The 19752-nt window shown below is 37.8% G+C and overlaps 1 protein-coding gene across 1 annotated transcript in view; it reads right to left on the bottom strand.

The window, feature by feature from the left end:
- stk32c (serine/threonine kinase 32C) overlaps positions 1-19752 on the bottom strand; it is a 100045-nt gene that overhangs the window by 41345 nt on the left and 38948 nt on the right. Inside the window, exon 3 of the mRNA XM_079854833.1 lies at positions 8366-8517. Coding sequence (XP_079710959.1) covers positions 8366-8517 — 152 coding nt within the window. The remainder of the gene's footprint in view (positions 1-8365; positions 8518-19752) is intronic.

Here is a 19752-nt window from a genome sequence, read left to right as displayed (position 1 = left end):
AAGTAAGTTCAGTGATGTTTCATTTTGTTGTAAAAATTTTATTAATTTAGTTCATTTATTTGTATAGCCGCTGATGAAAGCCGTGATGTCATCGTCCAGCTCAGTGCAGTTCTCATATAATGGTGTCAATGCAGCAGATCAGTAATATTGCAGAATTTTAAATTAAATGTCCTTAACACTCCCTCTCAAACACACACACACACACACACACACGCTTCATTCCTCTGTGGATTCCTCCTGAATGTGTCACGCACCAACGCCTCTCGGCTGGCCTTATTTCTCAAGGTGCTTAATGAGGAACGTCCCGAATGAACTTCACAAGTTTCTGGTCTGGGAACAGAGGAAAGTTCCAGCGGAGGAGAGACAGAGACGCTCGACAGGATCAGTGTTCGGTTTCTTCTTTTACAGACGAAAGTAAGTCATGCAGGTTGGAACGACATATGGGTAAATGAGTAAATGATGACAGAATGATCTATTTTGAGTGAACTGTCTCTTTAAGTAGCAGATTATACATTGTTTTTACTGTGCTAAAACACTCAGTCTCTCAATCTTACAAATATAGGTAAAATATATCCATCCATCCATCCTACATTCATCCATCCATCATCCATCCATCATCCATTCATCCATCCATCCATCCATCATTCATCCATCCTCCATCCATCCTCCATTCATCCATCCATCCATCCATCCATCCATCCATCATTCATCCATCCTCCATTCATCCATAATCCATCCATCCATCCATCATTCATCCATCCATCCATCCTCCATTCATCCATCCTCCATTCATCCATCCATCCATCATTCATCCATCCATCCTCCATCCATCCATCATCCATCCATCCATCCTCCATTCATCCATCCTCCATCCATCCATCCATCCATCATTCATCCATCCATCCTCCATCCATCCATTCATCCATCCTCCATTCATCCATCCATCCTCCATTCATCCATCCATCTTCCATTCATCCATCCATCCATCATCCATCCATCCATCCTCCATCCATCCATCCTACATTCATCCATCCATCCATCATCCATCCATCATCCATTCATCCATCCATCCATCCATCATTCATCCATCCTCCATCCATCCTCCATTCATCCATCCATCCATCCATCCATCCATCCATCATTCATCCATCCTCCATTCATCCATAATCCATCCATCCATCCATCATTCATCCATCCATCCATCCTCCATTCATCCATCCTCCATTCATCCATCCATCCATCATTCATCCATCCATCCTCCATCCATCCATCATCCATCCATCCATCCTCCATTCATCCATCCTCCATCCATCCATCCATCCATCATTCATCCATCCATCCTCCATCCATCCATTCATCCATCCTCCATTCATCCATCCATCCTCCATTCATCCATCCATCTTCCATTCATCCATCCATCCATCATCCATCCATCCATCCTCCATTCATCCATCCATCCTCCATCCATCCATCCATCCTCCATTCATCCATCCATCTTCCATTCATCCATCCATCCATCATCCATCCATCATCCATCCTCCATTCATCCATCCATCCTCCATTCATCTATCCATCCATCATCCATCCTCCATTCATCCATCCATCCATCCATCCATCAGGCCACCTGACCAGACAATGTTTTATAAAATTCTGGAAGAAGTCTGCTCAAAGTGTATAGACTTTTTCAAATCAGAAGTTATCATGATAGGAGATTTTAATACTGATCCTCGAAAGATGGACCTTTCCAGCTATAAGGTGTTAATGATTTTTTGTCGCTCATTTAGTTTACATCAGCCTATCAAAGAACCAACGTGTGTCTGTTCTTCCACTTGTTCTAGTGTCAGAAAAGTCTAGGATAGCAGAAAGTGGGGTAATTAATTATGGATTGAGTGATCATTCAGTTTTCTGTACTCGAAAGATAAAGAAAGCAGGGCTCAATAGTCATAGCTCTGTAGGAGTCAGGTCGCTGAAAAGGTATAGCAATTTAGAATTTAATAAACTGTTCTGCTGTGTTGCAATGTAATGATGCTGATAAAGCATGGTGCTCTTTTAAATAAAGTTGTAGACAAATTAGCCCCATTTAAAATAGTAAGAGTTAAACAGAGGACAGAACCCTGGATAAATGATGATATTCTCGAGGCAATTAGGATGAGAAATAAGAAGTATGACACATTCAAGAGAAACAAGAGTAAAAAAAGGTGAGAAATGAAGTGAGCAGATTAGTGGTCAATGCTAAAAAGGCCTATTTTAATGAGAAAATTGTGGAATATAGAAATGACTCAAGTCAGATATGGAAGTCCCTCAAGCAGCTTGACTACAGTAATAGGCTGAAAACAAAAACTACTTACATAACTCTTGATTTGGAGAATAATGTCACAGCAGAAAAGGTGATAGTGATAGTTTTAACAACTACTTCTCATCAGTCGCTAGTAAACTGGTGGAATAAATACCTGTCCAGTACGGTGAAGGTCACATCTTTGACTTTTATTCTCAGGTTAGGGGTCAAGAGGTCTAAGCAGAAGACGTCTCTATTGAAAAGGTGTCAGAGGAAGTCGTACTTGAGAAGCTTAAAACCCTTGTTTTATATATTCCATCTCGATTCTGAAGAGATGCTGCTGAGGTTATCACCCATCACCCATATCATAAACATGTCTATTGAGCAAGGACATTTCCAAGCTTACCAGTGATTCCACTTCACAAGAAAGGGAGTAAATTAGACCATGGAAACTATAGACCGGTTTCTATTCTGTGTAATCAGTCAAAGATAATTGAAAAGATTATTTTTGAAAAGATTGACAAATATTTAGCATCACACAATCTACTCTATGAGTTCCAGTCTGGCTTTCGTAAATCACATTCCCCTGACACCTGTTTATTGCATCTAACGGACCACATTAGGAAGATAAAGGTCATTGTTGTGGTATGGTCATGTTAGGTCTACAGAAGGCCTTTGATACCGTTGACATTTTATTCTGGTACGCAAATTAAAAGCCATTGGTTTTAATGACTTAGCAGTCAGATGGGTGATATCTGAAGGATAGGAAGCAGGAGGTGGACACTGGAGGAACAATGTACAGAATGTGGGGTTCCTCAAGGGACTGTTTTGGGTCCACTTTTTTTCCTTCTATATATAAATGACCTTAAGTCTGTATGTTCATGTGAACTTTTTTATATGCAGATGATTCTGCGTTATTGGTTTCACATAAAGAGAACATAGCTGAAAGAACTCTCAGGTGGATTTCAGACCATCGCTGTCGCTTCACTTCGGGCAAACGGAAGCCATATTTGGGTCAAAAATAAAACTGAAAAGATCGCCTGGTTTTAAGGCTTTAGTTGGATATAATGAGATTAGTGAAAAATTACCCATATATATATAGCACCTTTTTTTATTTTATACTTTTTTCTAGTTTTTTTGTTATTGTAATATTTTATTGTGTATTTTCTTTGTACCTCTAATTCCTTGTTTCTGTGTATAATGCTTTGGAAATATTGAATGTAAACACAATCCTTAAGATTGAAATTCCAATATGAGCCGCACAGCTGGTTTGAGGATCGGATGAGAAATGTGTGTGTTCTTCTGCTCTGATCGTGATCAAGGGACAGCAACGACTGAGACATCAGCGAGATGTGTGTGTCAGTGAGACGAGTGTTTGTGCTTTACGGACGGTGTGTGTGTGTGTGTGTGTGTGACGGAGCTGTTTTCTGCCGTGACTCAGAGCTGGTAAACGGATACAGTAATTACAATTTTCTGCATACTTGACATTTTAAAGGCTTAAAAGAGTGGAGGAGGAAGCCCTCTTTATTCCCGACAGCAGAAGATCCTTTGACTCACAGAGACGGGGCTGTTCAAAGCTCAGTGTGTGTGTGTGTGAGACGCATGAAAGAGAAAATCCTGTCTGCTTCAACTAAATAATTATATATAGACACCGTGTTCAGATGGAGTCGTCAATGTCGAACCGTCCTTCCCTTCTTCACATGACTTACAGAAGCATTGCTGTCCTTCAAAGAACACACACACACACTCTCACACACTCACAATAGCATCGCTGTCCTTCAAAGAACACAAACTCTGACACACTTACTTACACAAACACACACACACTCTTTCCCTCACACAAAGAACTCTCACACACACATTTATCTAGCTATCTAAAGGAGGACAGAACATTTATTGTTCTTATATAAAGCTTATTTGTTATATATATTCTAAAGAAAATGTGTTCAAAACTGCCATAATGCAGAAACGCTGCAGGACAAACTCAACTTTAGTGCTTCAACACTGCTAGACGTTTATAATACCAGCACTAGTATAGTGATGACTGACTTAGTAAACACTGCAGGTTATTACAGGCTAGCTAGTGAAAATCCAGCTTTTAATGTAGTTTATGTGTCTATGTGGTGTTTTTAATGTGCTTTAAGACAAAGCATGAGTAAATTCATAAGTCGACAGCATTGCTGAGTATTTCCTCCTTAAAACTGCAGTGAACCAAAGACAGTCTCAAAAACACGCTTTGAAATCGCTGGTGTTTCTGACGTCACAAACTACCTTGTAACCAATCAGATCAACGTGTGATCGTCAACCAGTGGATCTCTGAGCTGAGGGAGTGAGTGGAGGCGGGGCTCATTTGCATATTCATAGAACCGCGCATACTAAATGAGGCAAGGGTGTCGAGTTACATTCAAGATATTTTAAGGCGTGAAGAATTTTTTAAAGGATTTTTTTTTAAATTTGTCATTTTGGTGATCAAAGATGAGTTTTAATGAATGAAATTATTGACAACAGGGGGATTTTAAGATAAAGTCTAAGAATGCAATTCTTGAAAAGTTCTTAAGATGTAACAGAATCTCTTCTCTCTCTCTCTCTCTCTCTCTCTCTCTCTCTCTCTCTCTCTCTCTCTCAGGAACAGAAAGAAGGCAGATGCTTTCGCTTGACCTGCCGTCTGAGTTCTTCTCTGATGAAGTTTCTCTGATGAAGTTTCTCCACACGTTCTGGTTTCTGACACTCACATCTGCCGGGATCCAGACCGCTGATGTTTCCACACATATGGATGAACAATAAATGACAGGTAATATTTATAAACGGCTGACGACTCCATCATGAGCGGAGAGAGGAGGAAGAGGAGCCATTGTTTAACAGATGGAAACATGAAGCGCTGTCATGATGAAGCGTGGGAGAGAGAGCCAGCGCTGTAATACACACGAGACAGAGACACACTGTGTGTGTAGTTCACATGTGTCGAGTCTTTCCTTCTCCGTGTTTGTCGTTCCGTAAGGCTTTTCTTTAGACTGCCAATCAGGAGTCATTCAAAGAGGTTTGTCTCCTCCAGGTATGTTCCTAGTTGGAAATTCCTAGTCGGAAATTGGACATGAATGCCTTCTCAAATCGCATTTCCCACTGGGAAGTTCAGGGATGATTGACACCGGGAATGAAGGATTATCTGGTAAAGCATTCGCCGCTCGGATGAGACTCTTCCTGAAAATCATCTTTACCAGAGTTTCCATTTATGCAGATGCTTTTCTCCAAAGCGACTAACACTGCATTCAAGGTTTGCACTTCATCAGTTCACGCATTGCCTGGGAATCAAACCCGTGACCTCTGCGTTGCGAGCGCCAGGATCTACATGATCTAGTCACTCGTTTTACACTATCCTCTCTGCATTTTCTGTACAATGTCCACAAACAGAAAGTGTTGTTACATTGAGTTCATACCGAGGCTAGTTTCACTAGATAATGTCTAAGAATGTTCCTAAGTGCAATCCTTCTCTACTATAATACAATATAATTATTATAATACAATACAATATATAATAAAATACAATACAATTTTGAATTTATAACTTGCAATTCTGACTTTTTTCTCACAATTCGGACTTTAGATATAAACTCAGAACTGTAAGATAAATTGTGAGTGCAAATTGTGAGATAAAAACGTGCAATTATTATTTTCTATTGCGTGGTGGAAACCAGCTTCCATAACAGCCATTTGCAGAGACCGCTGCGTCAAATTTTAAATTCATATTTTCCAAGCCACTCTATTATTGTAATATAATCTATTTCAGATAAACGCCATATAAAACATACAACCAGAACGAGTGCTGTCCATCAGTCAGACAGCGCTGAGATGTGAGCGTACAGACGGAGGTGACTGAGACGAGAGATGAAGTTTAATCGATAAAAATCAGATCATACTCCGCATCTTCATATTTTCCCCATGAACACTCACCGGTAATATATAAAGATGAGGCTTGTACTACTGAGAGCACATTAACACACACATTATCATTAAATAAAGCATGAAACACACACACACTGGATTAGATTAGGTACAGAGTCACAGAAGGACAGGAAGTGATGAAGTGTTTCTATGGAAACAGCCTTAAAGACGACCTGACCGTGTAAAGAGGAAGACGATAATGAACACAACTACACACTCGCACAAATCTCCGATCCTGTGACGTCCAACGGTGAGGTGTGTTGGATTACGCGGATGATCTTATTTCAGGTTGAACTGCCACATTAAACAGATTAAGAGGATTTATGCAGCATATTTCATTCATTTCTTTCCCTGAGGTCACAAATATAATCAGGAAAGACGTCTATTTGCTGGAGTTCGGCGGTAATCGCATCTATCCTACTTCAGCTGCACACATGTATTAAGAAAAACTAAGATTTAAGGCAAGACACTGCAGACAAACCCTGTTTTTTTAAGACTAGTGGAAATAAAACGTCCAAAATACACATTTAAGTGCTTATTTTATTGCACATATCTTGATTGAAATCAATCAACTAGCGAAATATGATGATTAATCGCTTAATCGATTTAAGTTTACATATGTGTGTGTACTGTGTATAATTATTTTGTATATATAAATACACACATATGCATTTAAGAATATATTAAGAAAAATATTTTATATATTTTTTATTTTATATTTAAGAAATATTTGCATGTATATACTGTATATATATTAATACATCATTTATATTATATATACAGTACAGGCCAAAAGTTTGGCACATTACTATTTTTAATGTTTTTGAAAGAAGTTTCTTCTGCTCATCAAGCCTGCATTTATTTGATCAAAAATACAGAAAAAAATGTAATATTGTGATATATTATTACAATTTAAAATAATTGGTTTTCAATTTATTATACTTTAAATTATCATTTATTTCGGTGATGCAAAGCTGAATTTTCAGGATCATTACTCCAGTCTATCACATGATCCTTTAGAAATCATTCTAATATGATGATTCATTATCAAAGTTGGAAACAGTTCTGCTGCTTAATATTTTTTCATAACCTGTGATACTTTTTTAGGATACTTTGATGAATAAAAAAAAGAAAAAGAAAAAAGAAAAGAAAAAAAGAAGCAAATGTTTTCAAGACAGAAATCTTTTATAACAACAATATACACTACTGGTCAGTAATTTGGAGTCAGTAATTTTTTTCTTTATTTTTTTTTAAATAAATCAATAATTTTATTCAGCAAGGATGTGTTAAATTGATAAAAAGTGATAATAAAGAAGATTTATATTAAAAAAAATTTTTTTTTATTTTGAATAAATGCAGTTCTTTTTAACCTTTTATTCATCAAATATATTAGGCAGCAGAACTGTTTCCAACTCTCATAATAAATCAGAACATTAGAATGATTTCTGAAGGATCATGTGATAGACTGGATGTCACATGTGACACTGAAGACTGGAGTAAAGATCCTGAAAATTCAGCTTTGCATCACCGAAATAAATGATAATTTAAAGTATAATAAATTGAAAACCAATTATTTTAAATTGTAATAATATATCACAATATTATCTTTTATTATTTTTTCTGTATTTTTGATCAAATAAATGCAGGCTTGATGAGCAGAAGAAACTTCTTTCAAAAACATTAAAAATAGTAATGTGTCCAAACTTTTGGCCTGTACTGTAAATAAAACACATTTTTCTTAAATATTTACATGAATGTGTGTGTATTTATATACAAAATAATTGTACACAGTACACACACATATATTATGTAAACACAAACTTTTATTTTGGATGCGATTAATCGTTGCCCAGCACTAGTTTATTAGTTAAATAATTTTGTGTCTTGCCTTATTAAAGCACGATAAGTGAGTCTGGTCCTCATGCACATGCCGAACACATGAGGGAATCAGAGGAATGAGAGGAATGAGAGGAATGAGAGGAATCAGAGGAATGAGAGGAATGAGAGGAATGAGAGGAATCAGAGGAATCAGAGGAATCAGAGGAATCAGAGGAATCAGAGGAATCAGAGGAATGAGAGGAATCAGAGGAATCAGAGGAATGAGAGGAATGAGAGGAATGAGAGGAATGAGAGGAATGAGAGGATAGTCACCAGAGGTTCACTAAAAACACATGTTCAATCTCCTGCAGGATCTCCAGCTCTCTGAAGACGTTCCGGACCTCGTCGCGCTCGATGCACTGCTGCTTGTTCATGTACTTCATGGCGTACATCTTCTCTGTGTCCCGCTTCTGCACGATGCACACCTGCACACACACACACACACATTGAGAGAGTTACAACGGCTCAGGCCGCATTAATGACATCAACATACATCATTATAGACTCGCGTCTGATATTAATAACCCATTCGCTTCAACCGGCACAAAATGCCACGGGTCAGAGATCCTTCACGAACACAGAATCTGCATTAAAAGCTCATTAAAGGATAATCAAGAGTGTGTGTGATGTGAGACAGGGATAAAGGTCAAAACACAGTATGGACTGGAGCAGCACATAATGAAAACACTGCGTATTTCACTATAGAGTTCATTTTACTGGAAATTCTGAGACATGATAAATAAATGTGATAAATAAAAAATATATTTTTCTGAGCTCATATGAGCAGTCTCAATCAGGGCAAACAGCAACTGAGTCATTGAATCATTCATTTAAAGAGCCGGTCGGCCTGTACAGCATCTTTATTCATTGAGGAACGAAGCAAACGAGTCAGTAAATCATTCATTCAACAGATTTGTTTCAAAAACATGGACTCATTCAGGGGGAAAACCAAGTGAGTCAGAATCACACACTCAACCGATTCGTTCAGGAGAGTCACGTTTTGTTCAAAAGATTCATTCACTAACAAAACAAAATGAGTCATTAATTCATGGAGACTGATTCGATACAATCAGTCATTGGATTGATTGAATAACTCTTTATTTTGCTAAGTTTCATTCAGGCGTTCAGCGCCACTTCTAGAAACTGCTCTGATTCTGTCAAACGGATCCGGTGAGAGTCCAGAGGCGGCAATCCAGTCATTTCGCTGTCCGATTGAAACAAGCAAACAAAATAATCCAGTTGGAATGGCCTTTAGAGCGTCTCATCGAAATGTTGTTTTCCTGAAGTGTAGAAAAGCCTTTGAGCTCTCATAGTGTTTCGCCCCACAGATCCGGACTGAAGCGTTCCTTAATTACATCCACTTTGACCCAGCGGTTCACGGAAGACTGAAAGCTCCAATCCGAACCTGCCCGCGGGCGCCGATCACTCAGATAACCAGAACAAATATCAGTGAGGAGAGCAGCGTCCCCAACTCAGATCTAATCACCCGCTCCGAAACAACACAAACCCAACAGAAAACCGTGAAAATAAGCAATATACAGTTTAAAGTGCTTATAAAGTGCAAAAAATGAGGTTTTTCCTCAGTGTTTCTGTCTCGTTTTCCAGCACTAATATCTAAACATTCTTAAATCAAGATAGATTAACTGGAGAAGAAGCAAAATGACTGAAGATATAAAGTCTTGTTTTCTGAAACATTTTTCAAAATGAAGTGAGTTTAGTCTTAAAACAAGAACAAATATCTATGGCAAGCCATTTTAACTTTGATTAATTTCCAGGATATGAATTCTTGATATCAACAATTCAATTTTCACTTGTTCAAATCATAGTTACTGATATCAGGAATTAGATTTATGCTAGTAACAATGCTAATTCTTGATCAACAATTACATTTTTACCAATTAAAATGCTCATTCTAGATATCAAGAATTGAATTTCAACTAGTAAAAACTGTAATTCTTGATATCTGTAATTGTATTTTCACTAGTGAAATGTCACCATAGGCTGCCATTCAAATTCAATTGTTGATGTCAAGAATTGATTTCTTACTTGTTGAAATTCCAATTACACATATCAGCTTTGTATTTCTTACTAGTAGAAATATAATTTTTGATATCAATAATTACATTGTTACTAGTAAAAATGTGAATTCCTGATATCAAGAATTACGTGGTTACTAGTAAAAAATGTCTATTCTAGATATCAACAATTGAATTGCTACTAGTAAAAATGTTAATTTTTGATATCTGAAAATGTGTTTCTGATATCAATATAATTTCAGATATCTAAAATGGCTTTCTTACTAGTAACAATCACATTCATGATATCAGAAATGAACATTGTTACTATAGTAGCAATTCAATTTTTGATATCAAGAATAGACATTTCAACTAGTGACAACTGAATTCTTGATATCAAAAATAAAGGTTTTTACAAGTAAGAATTGTATTTCTGATATGTGAAATTGGAATTTCAACTAGTAAGAAATCAATTCTTGACATCATCAATTGAATTTTGAATGGCAGCCTATGGTGACATTTCACTAGTGAAAATACAATTACAGATATCAAGAATTACAGTTTTTACTAGTTGAAATTAAATTCTTGATATCTATAATGAGCATTTTAATTAGTAAAAATGAAATTGTTGATATCAAGAATTAGCATTGTTACAAGTGGAAATGTAATTTCTGATATCAAAAATTGACATTGTTATTAGCATAAATCTAATTCCTGATATCAGTAACCATAATTTGAACAAGTGAAAACTGAATTGTTGATATCAAGAATTCATATCCTGGAAATGAATAAAAGTTAAAACGGCGTGCCATAAATATCTGCCAATGGGGTCAGAAAAATAAACCTAATTCAAAGGGAAATATTTGTTCTTGTTTTAAAACTAAACTCACTTAATTTTTACACATTATTGCTTCTCCAGTAAGTGTATTTTGATTTAAGAATGTCTAGATATTCACACTGGAAGGAAGAAGGGCATGTTCTAGAGTAATGCATCACATCAGTAACTCACTGAAAATATCACTTTGTCACAGAACTGTTCTTTAACAATCTAATAAAGTTCACACTTATCTCTTATTCCAAACATTAATAAAGCGCATTAAACTCCCGCTGGCTGCTTTTCACAGTTTAATATTCATGAGGAACACCTGTGATTGTGCTTCAACACACATTAAACAGGCTGTTAAAGGTCAGCCGTTGGCTGTGCCGAAAGACTGCTTCATGCGGGAGTTTCAGTGGAGAGTTTGGCTCCGGGAAACATCATAATGTCGGCTGTCGTCATCCGAGCGGATCGAGCCTCAACCGAGTCGCGCTGTGAGCGTGAGATAACCCGGGGAGAGACCCGTATAAACCCACATCTCACTCGGATCATTCACCATACCATCGTTCTGTTTGCATGTTCGCAGAAACCCTGAGCTTCTGGCTAGACGCTGGTGAATCAGTGTTGAGCGTCCTGATGAGAAATCCTGCAGAGAACATCAACACGTGTGTGAATCACACAGTCACTGTGTGTGTGTGTGACGTGTACATGTACAGTAGAGGCCAAAAGTGACGTCCGGTCTATGAGGATTGACATCTTCACCCTTTGAATGCGTTACAGATTTTGTATTCATACTGTGTAGTTGCGAGTCGATTGTTTTATTTGTGAAATGATGAACACATGCAAAAACAAGAGAGAACCAACCAAACATTAATAACTGATTATGTTGTAGTCAATGCATATTTTTGGATGCATTTTTTGTGCATATAGTAAAATAAAACCTGTAGCTTGTCATATAGTAAATACCTTAACCAAGTTTAGTGCTTCTCTCATCTTTAAAAATATTATATAATATATGATGATGGCTTAGTCAAACTTGTATCTCCTCCACTACTGTACACTAATGGTCAAACGTTTGGAATAATTAAGATTTCATAATGTTTTTGAAGTCTCTTCTGCTCCCCAAGGCTGCATTTAAAACGTGAAATATTATTCTACTTCAAAACAGCTGTTTTCTATGTGAATATATTGTAAGATTTCATTCATTTCTGCATTTTCAGCAGCCATCACTTCAGTTCAACGACGCTTAGCTACAAATACAAGAAGCACATAAAGAGAGAAACTTCATTCCAGAGTTTCTGTCGCTCAGATCTTGAAGCTGCCCTCAGTCACGTCTCCACTAAAGAGTTTGATGAGCGTTTATAGGGAGCATAACCTCCATCTTTATTCTCCTTCCAGTGAGAAAGACAGATACAGAGAGAAAGAGTGAGAAAAGACGAGGACAGAAGCACAAAGAGTCTTTTCTCTCACAGTGACGGATGTAAACCCCGGCGTTTACAGATCGGACTCATGAAAGCTACACCTCACATTGTCCACACCACTGCTGAAATGACACCTCATTAAATGAATCACCGCAGCCTCTGCCAAAACCATCAAATTAAATGCGATATGCTTCCTTTCTTTTTGGGCGACCGTTCTTGTAATTATGTAATTTTGGTGGAGACCATGGTAACCATGGTTACCATTTTTGGTAAGAATCCTAATGAGGAAAACTGACTTCCCTTTCCTAGACACCGATGTCAATCTTTATAAAGCAACATTTAATTAGCAACAGAATATCTCAGCGCCTCTTCGCCATGATCACTATGACGACACACGATGATGATCACGGCTGTAGACTTACTGAAAGAGACGGTGGATAATTCATCTCAGACCTTGAAAGTAAATGAAAGGAAACAAGAATGTTCAAATTGTGAACAGTGAATTGTGAAGTGTATTCTATGACATAGATTGTTTCAGGCACAGTATGTATTTTTAATAATGTTAAAATGGTGTAATATTTATGAATTTGATTATGCGCAGATCTGTTTAGGTGCGAGTGCAATGTGCCTGCAGAGACTCCGCCCACACACTCTTCTGATTGGCTGTGATTTGAGATTGATTTTGGAAAGACAGAAATCTGCTTATTTTTTGACCCTCTTAGAAGAAAACAAACACAGCCCTAGGTATTTAATTGATAAAGTGGCATTAATGAGAAATAAAGCTGTTTCCAAACAGCACAGCAGTCGTGACTTTATGAACTACTTTGCTTGCAAGATTGATAATATTAGAGAGAAATAGTGCGCTTGCAGGGAGACTCCGCCCACACACTCTTCTGATTGGCTGTGATTTGAGATTGATTTGCAGTGCATTTGCCGGGAGACTCCGCCCACACACTCTTCTGATTGGCTGTGATTTGAGTCTGATTTGCAGTGCATTTGCAGGGAGACTCCGCCCACACACTCTTCTGATTGGCTGTGATTTGAGATTGATTTGCAGTGCATTTGCAGGAAGACTCTGCCCATACGCTCTTCTGATTGGCTGTGATTTGAGTCTGATTTGCAGTGCATTTGCAGGAAGTCTCCGCCCACACACTCTTCTGATTGGCTGTGATTTGAGTCTGATTTGCAGTGCATTTGCAGGAAGTCTCCGCCCATACGCTCTTCTGATTGGCTGTGATTTGAGACTGATTTGCAGTGCATTTGCAGGGAGACTCCGCCCACACACTCTTCTGATTGGCTGTGATTTGAGATTGATTTGCAGTGCCTTTGCAGAGAGACTCCGCCCACACACTCTTCTGATTGGCTGTGATTTGAGATTGATTTGCAGTGCATTTGCAGGAAGTCTCCGCCCACACACTCTTCTGATTGGCTGTGATTTGAGTCTGATTTGCAGTGCATTTGCAGGGAGACTCCGCCCACACACTCTTCGGATTGGCTGTGATTTGAGATTGATTTGCAGTGCATTTGCAGGGAGAGTCCGCCCACACACTCTTCTGATTGGCTGTGATTTGAGATTGATTTGCAGTGCATTTGCAGAGAGACTCCGCCCACACACTCTTCTGATTGGCTGTGATTTGAGTCTGATTTGCAGTGCATTTGCAGAGAGACTCCGCCCACACACTCTTCTGATTGGCTGTGATTTGAGTCTGATTTGCAGTGCATTTGCAGAGAGACTCCGCCCACACACTCTTCTAATTGGCTGTGATTTGAGATTGATTTTGGAGCGCAGCAGGATTTCATTAATTTAGCCACCATTTAGTGGCTAAATTAATGAAATATAAATCTGTTTCCAAACAGCACAGGAGTAAGACTTTATGAACTTCTTTGCTTGCAAGATTGATTTATATAAATTGTTTAATATAAAAAATTATAATAAATAATTATAACTGTCAACTACAGTATTGCATCATTGTAGTCTCCCAGAGGAAAAAACGTCATTTATTTATTACTATATGAGAGGAAGAATTTACTAAACTCGTTACATCATCTAAATCTACAACATGTATGTTAGACCCTATACCGACTAAGCTACTGAAAGAGATGCTTCCAGAGGTCATAGATCCTCTTCTTAATATCATTAATTCATCTTTGTCATTAGGATACATACCAAAAACTTTAAGCTGGCTATGATTAAACCGCTTGTTAAAAAAACGCAACTTGATCCTACAGAATTAGTCAATTACAGGCCGATCTCGAATTTGCCTTTCTGTCAAAGATACTAGAAAAAGCGGTATCCTCACAACTGTGTTCCTTTCTAGAAAGAAATTATATCTGGAGGATTTTCAGTCCGGATTTAGACCGTACCATAGTACTGACACAGCTCTCGTTAGTCACAAATGATTTGCTCTTATCATCCGATCTATTAGTGTTACTCGATCTTAGTGCTGCATTTGACACCATCGACCACAACATTCTTTTAAATAGACTCGAAAATTATGTTGGCATTAGTGGAATTGCATTAGCATGGTTTAAATCATACTTATCTGACCGTTATCAGTTTGTAGCAGTAAATGAAGAGATGCCTCATCGATCACAAGTTCAGTATGGCGTACCACAAGGCTCAGTACTAGGACCGTAACCCTAATTTAAAAAACTAAAGGAAATATGAAGGATGCAAGACTACTCTATAGGTACTCAAGATTGACATGAGATTGGCAGAAACTGTGCGTGTTATGTACCCTTTAAAATCTTTGTTTTTACAGTGTAGATGAATGATCCTTGTCACTTTCTCATGAGAACACACAGCTTTCTCTACTCGTAAAGCGTGTCAGGTATAAGATGCAGTGTTTTATGTAACTCTGCATAATGCGCCGGTCGCGTTATGAATGGGGAGACGCTGGGGTTTGCAGAGTGTCTTTACTTTTTAAGCTTCTTCTATTCCCATGACTCTGATATATTTAGCTGCTCTATCCATTGTTGTCACAAAGCTTCTGGTAGGCCTGACCCAGCCGAGAGTGTTCTGTTCAATCTACAGGAGACTCGAATCAAGAGTGTTGGGTTTCTGGGTCACACAACTGCTGATACGAGCAAGACGTCTAACGGATATAAAACCTGAGAGACACAGACATCCGTCGGTCCACTGTTTCAGTCTTAAGCTGATGCCATAGAAGAAGCTTTGGTAACACTTTACAATCAGGTTTCATTAGTTAATTACTTTATTAATCATAGTTGATGCTAATTTCAACATTTACTAATACATTATTAAAATCAAAGGTTGTATTTGTTAACATTAGTTAATGCACTGTGAACATGAACAAACAATGAACAGCTGGATTATTATTAACTAACATTAACAAAGATTAAAAAATACGGCAACAAATATATTGCTCATTGTTAGTTAATGCAATAACTAATGTTAATAATAAATAAGACCTTATTGTAAAGTGTTGCCGAACCATTTCTGGTTCCCCAAAGAACCTTTCAGCAAACCATCCTGAAAACAACCATTTTGTTCTTGTTCAGAACAATTTAATAATATAAAGAACCGTTACATAAGAATCTTCCTCAGTGTTTCTGTCCTGTTTTCCAGCACAAATATCTAAACATTCTTAAATCAAGATACATTTACTGGAGAAGAAGCAGAATCACTGAAGATATTAAATCTTGTTTTCTGAAAAATTTCTCAAAATTAAGTGACAGCCAATGGAAAATAAACTTATTTCAAAGGGAAAACAAGATTATTTTTCGGACTCCATTGGAAGATATTTGTTCTTGTTTTGAGAGTTGCTTAATTTTGACATTTTTCCGACAACACTTGTTATTATTTGCATCTCCAGTAAATGTATTTATATATTTGTACTGGAAAACAAGACAGAAATACTGAGGTAAAACATTTTTTTTTGTGTGTGTGAATGGAAAGATTCCATGGATGTTAAAAGCTCTTAGACTATCGAGGCCTATAAGAATGTATTTCAATCCCAACAAAGCCTCTTGTATCCAAACAGACTCTTTATACCAGAATAATATTTCCTCATGAATTTTGAAAATTGCCAGTGAGATTTAGGGGATTGGATATGATTGAAACATCTGACTGAAACAAGCACCGTGTTTTTCCTCTGAGCGCTGATGAGTCTGTGAGTGACAAAGAGAAATAATTTCCTCTTATGTAAATTTGTTTTCTCTCCATCTTTAGAAACGAGGGGCGGGAAATGAAAGCACACGACCAGCACTTACAACACAGACAGCAAAACGCATCATTCATCCAGCATCTGAATATCTCATCTGCGCTCGCCCAGAGGCCGGGAGTTGGCTGGAAATTAAAAATTAAAGGGCAGAAGTGCAGATGAAAAAAAGATGGAGACAAAGACGGAGAGAAGAACATGTTGAAGGCTTTATTCGCAAAAACGAACAGCCTTCAAAATACAGACAGAGAGAGAGAGAGAGAGAGAGAGAGAGAGAGAGAGAATAGCTATCAACCCACACACACAACTGAGAAACCAAACAATTAAAGAGAATGATTGTGGGCTGAAGGATTCATCCAGACGAGCTCATGAGGACAGAAGACAGAAGAGCTGAATTAATCACTCTAGTCTGATAAACACAGGCTGAACTTTAGCAGCACTTCAGGCCTGAAACACGAACATCACTGATGCAGAAGAGAAGAGCTTCATTCAGGACCAGATCAGCGTGACTGATGACATGTGAATGAGTGACACACAAAACTAGGGCTGATCTAGTTATAGTTATATGAAAGACATCATCGTCATCATCGTTTTAATGTTCAATTTTAAATCAAATTTTACATTGCACATAAGCAAGTTTTTATAATAATACAGTGATAATAATTTTGTAATGACATAATCATGTTTCTACTCCAATTCATTTTTGAAATATAAACATTTAAATGGTGGCTGTCATTTAAAAAAAAAGATTTATTCAAATATAGGCTAAATTAATATTGAAGAACATGTTTAATATAAATATAATGAATATGTAATAGAGTGCATATATTTATCAAAACAATATGAGTTATAGTTAGTTAACTATCGCGTTTATAGACACTGAAAGGCGTTTCTGAGGTTAATGTGACATTATTGTTCTCCAGCTGTTTTACTGACGGTCGAAACACTGATTTATGGATTATATGAGACATGATTGAGTTCAGGAAGTTGTTCTGAATCTTCTTCTCACACACACACACACACACACACATACACACACACACACACACACACACACACACACACACACATTTACTGATGAAACTGACAGGATTTGAAAGCTGAGAATTTGTTTCATATCAAAAGTATAAAAGCACAAATATTACTGTGATTATTGGATGGCAGGAGCTACGGAAAATGTTTTGTTTTTTTCAGGCATCAATTCTTGAGATTGATCTATTTCGTTTTACATGTTTAAACACAGTCTACGAACACTCTAAAAAATCTTGGGTTATTTTTTCTACCTAAATCCTGGGTTGAAGCTTTTGGGTAATTTTTTTTATTTTAATTTTTTTTTGTATTTGGGTAGTTTTTGTGTTACAGATCCTGGGTCAGACGTAACAACCCAGTGTTTGAGTAGTTTCTGTGTAACCCAGATCCTGGGTCAGACGTAACAACCCAGTGTTTGAGTAGTTTCTGCGTAACCCAGATCCTGGGTCAGACGTAACAACCCAGTGTTTGGGTAGTTTTTGTGTTACCCAGATCCTGGGTCAGACGTAACAACCCAGTGTTTGGGTAATTTTTGTGTTACTCAGATCCTGGGTCAGACGTAACAACCCAGTGTTTGGGTAGTTTTTGTGTTACCCAGATCCTGGGTCAGACGTAACAACCCAGTGTTTGGGTAATTTTTGTGTTACTCAGATCCTGGGTCAGACGTAACAACCCAGTGTTTGGGTAGTTTTTGCGTAACCCAGATCCTGGGTCAGACGTAACAACCCAGTGTTTGGGTAGTTTTTGTGTTACCCAGATCCTGGGTCAGACGTAACAACCCAGTGTTGGATAGTTTTTGTGTTGTCCAGATCCTGGGTCAGACGTAACAACCCAGTGTTGGATAGTTTTTGTGTTGTCCAGATCCTGGATCAGACGTAATAACCCAGTGTTTGGGTAGTTTTTGTGTTGTCCAGATCCTGGGTCAGACGTAACAACCCAGTGTTTGGGTAGTTTTTGTGTTACCCAGATCCTGGATCAGACGTAACAACCCAGGGATTGAGTTATTTATAGGGTTTTAGGGCTTTCTGTGATCTCTTCAGGAGAGAGCGGTGCAGCTCCGTCAAAATGATGCGTGTCTTCGGTAAAATACAGGTGTGTGTACATTTCATTTTATCTATAAATTCGTTATTGTGCTGTATATTGTTTCATTTTATGTAAAGCAACATACAGGGGCACGAAGTGAGTCGCCTAAACGAGTCGTTAATAGTAAAAATTAATCAACTGTGCAGGGTCAAATCAACCCATTATGCTGGGTAAAATAAACAACCCAATTTGCTGGGTAAAATGAACCCAACATGTGTTCTGTCCTGTATTTACCCAGACCTTGGGTTGAGAGCAACACAAATTGGGTTGTTTTTAACCCAGTGTTTTTCAGAGTGAAGTAGCTACTCCTTTAACATTCACAATGTAGGATGAATTCAATTCAGACTAATCAGCTCCTGTTCTAATGAGATTTGATTTGTTGTGTTCTAGTTGCAATTTTAAAAACAGAATCTAAGATTGGAATCGAACTGAAACTGCTATTGAAGATCTAGAGTCCCGTGTGAAAGGCTTTGAGCCGGAACGGGTCACACTGGCTCTTAGAGAGGACAGCAATCGTCCCGTTGCTCTGGAACGGCTCGTGTCATTACAATCTCACCGCGACTGGGAAATATAATCCTGACGGCCTCCGGCTGAGCGTCTCCACGGGAGTGTGTCCCGTCACACACACATCACAGCAGGAGTGTGTCCTGTCACACACACATCACGACAGGACTCAGACGCCAGCCGGGAAACAAACGCCCTCAGATCGGCTCCAAACTCCAGCTCAATCACACACTCGAATGCTAGTAAACCACATTATCAAGTGTTTGTTACTATTAAAATCACATTCTGCTTTACATTTCACAAGACAGATCAATTCTGTGTTCACTGCAGTCAAACTGCTCAAATCATGCTCTTCTTCCTCAGTGTTTCCAGCAGAAATATCTACACATTATTAAATCAAGATATATCTCCTAAAATATACATAGAAAATTAGGGCTGTGGAACGAATAATCGCAATTAATCGCATCCAAAATAAAATTTTGTTTGCATAATATATGTGTGTACTGTGTATAATTATTTTGTATATATAAATACACACATATGCATGTATATATTTAAGACATTTTGCATGTATATACTGTATATATATGTATACATAATTTATATTATG

This window comes from Squalius cephalus (genome assembly GCF_949319135.1).
Source record: "Squalius cephalus genome assembly, chromosome: 21".
Lineage (NCBI taxonomy): Eukaryota > Metazoa > Chordata > Actinopteri > Cypriniformes > Leuciscidae > Squalius > Squalius cephalus.
The sequence above is the reverse complement of the archived record's forward strand: the minus strand, read 5'-3'. Positions and strand labels throughout refer to the sequence as shown.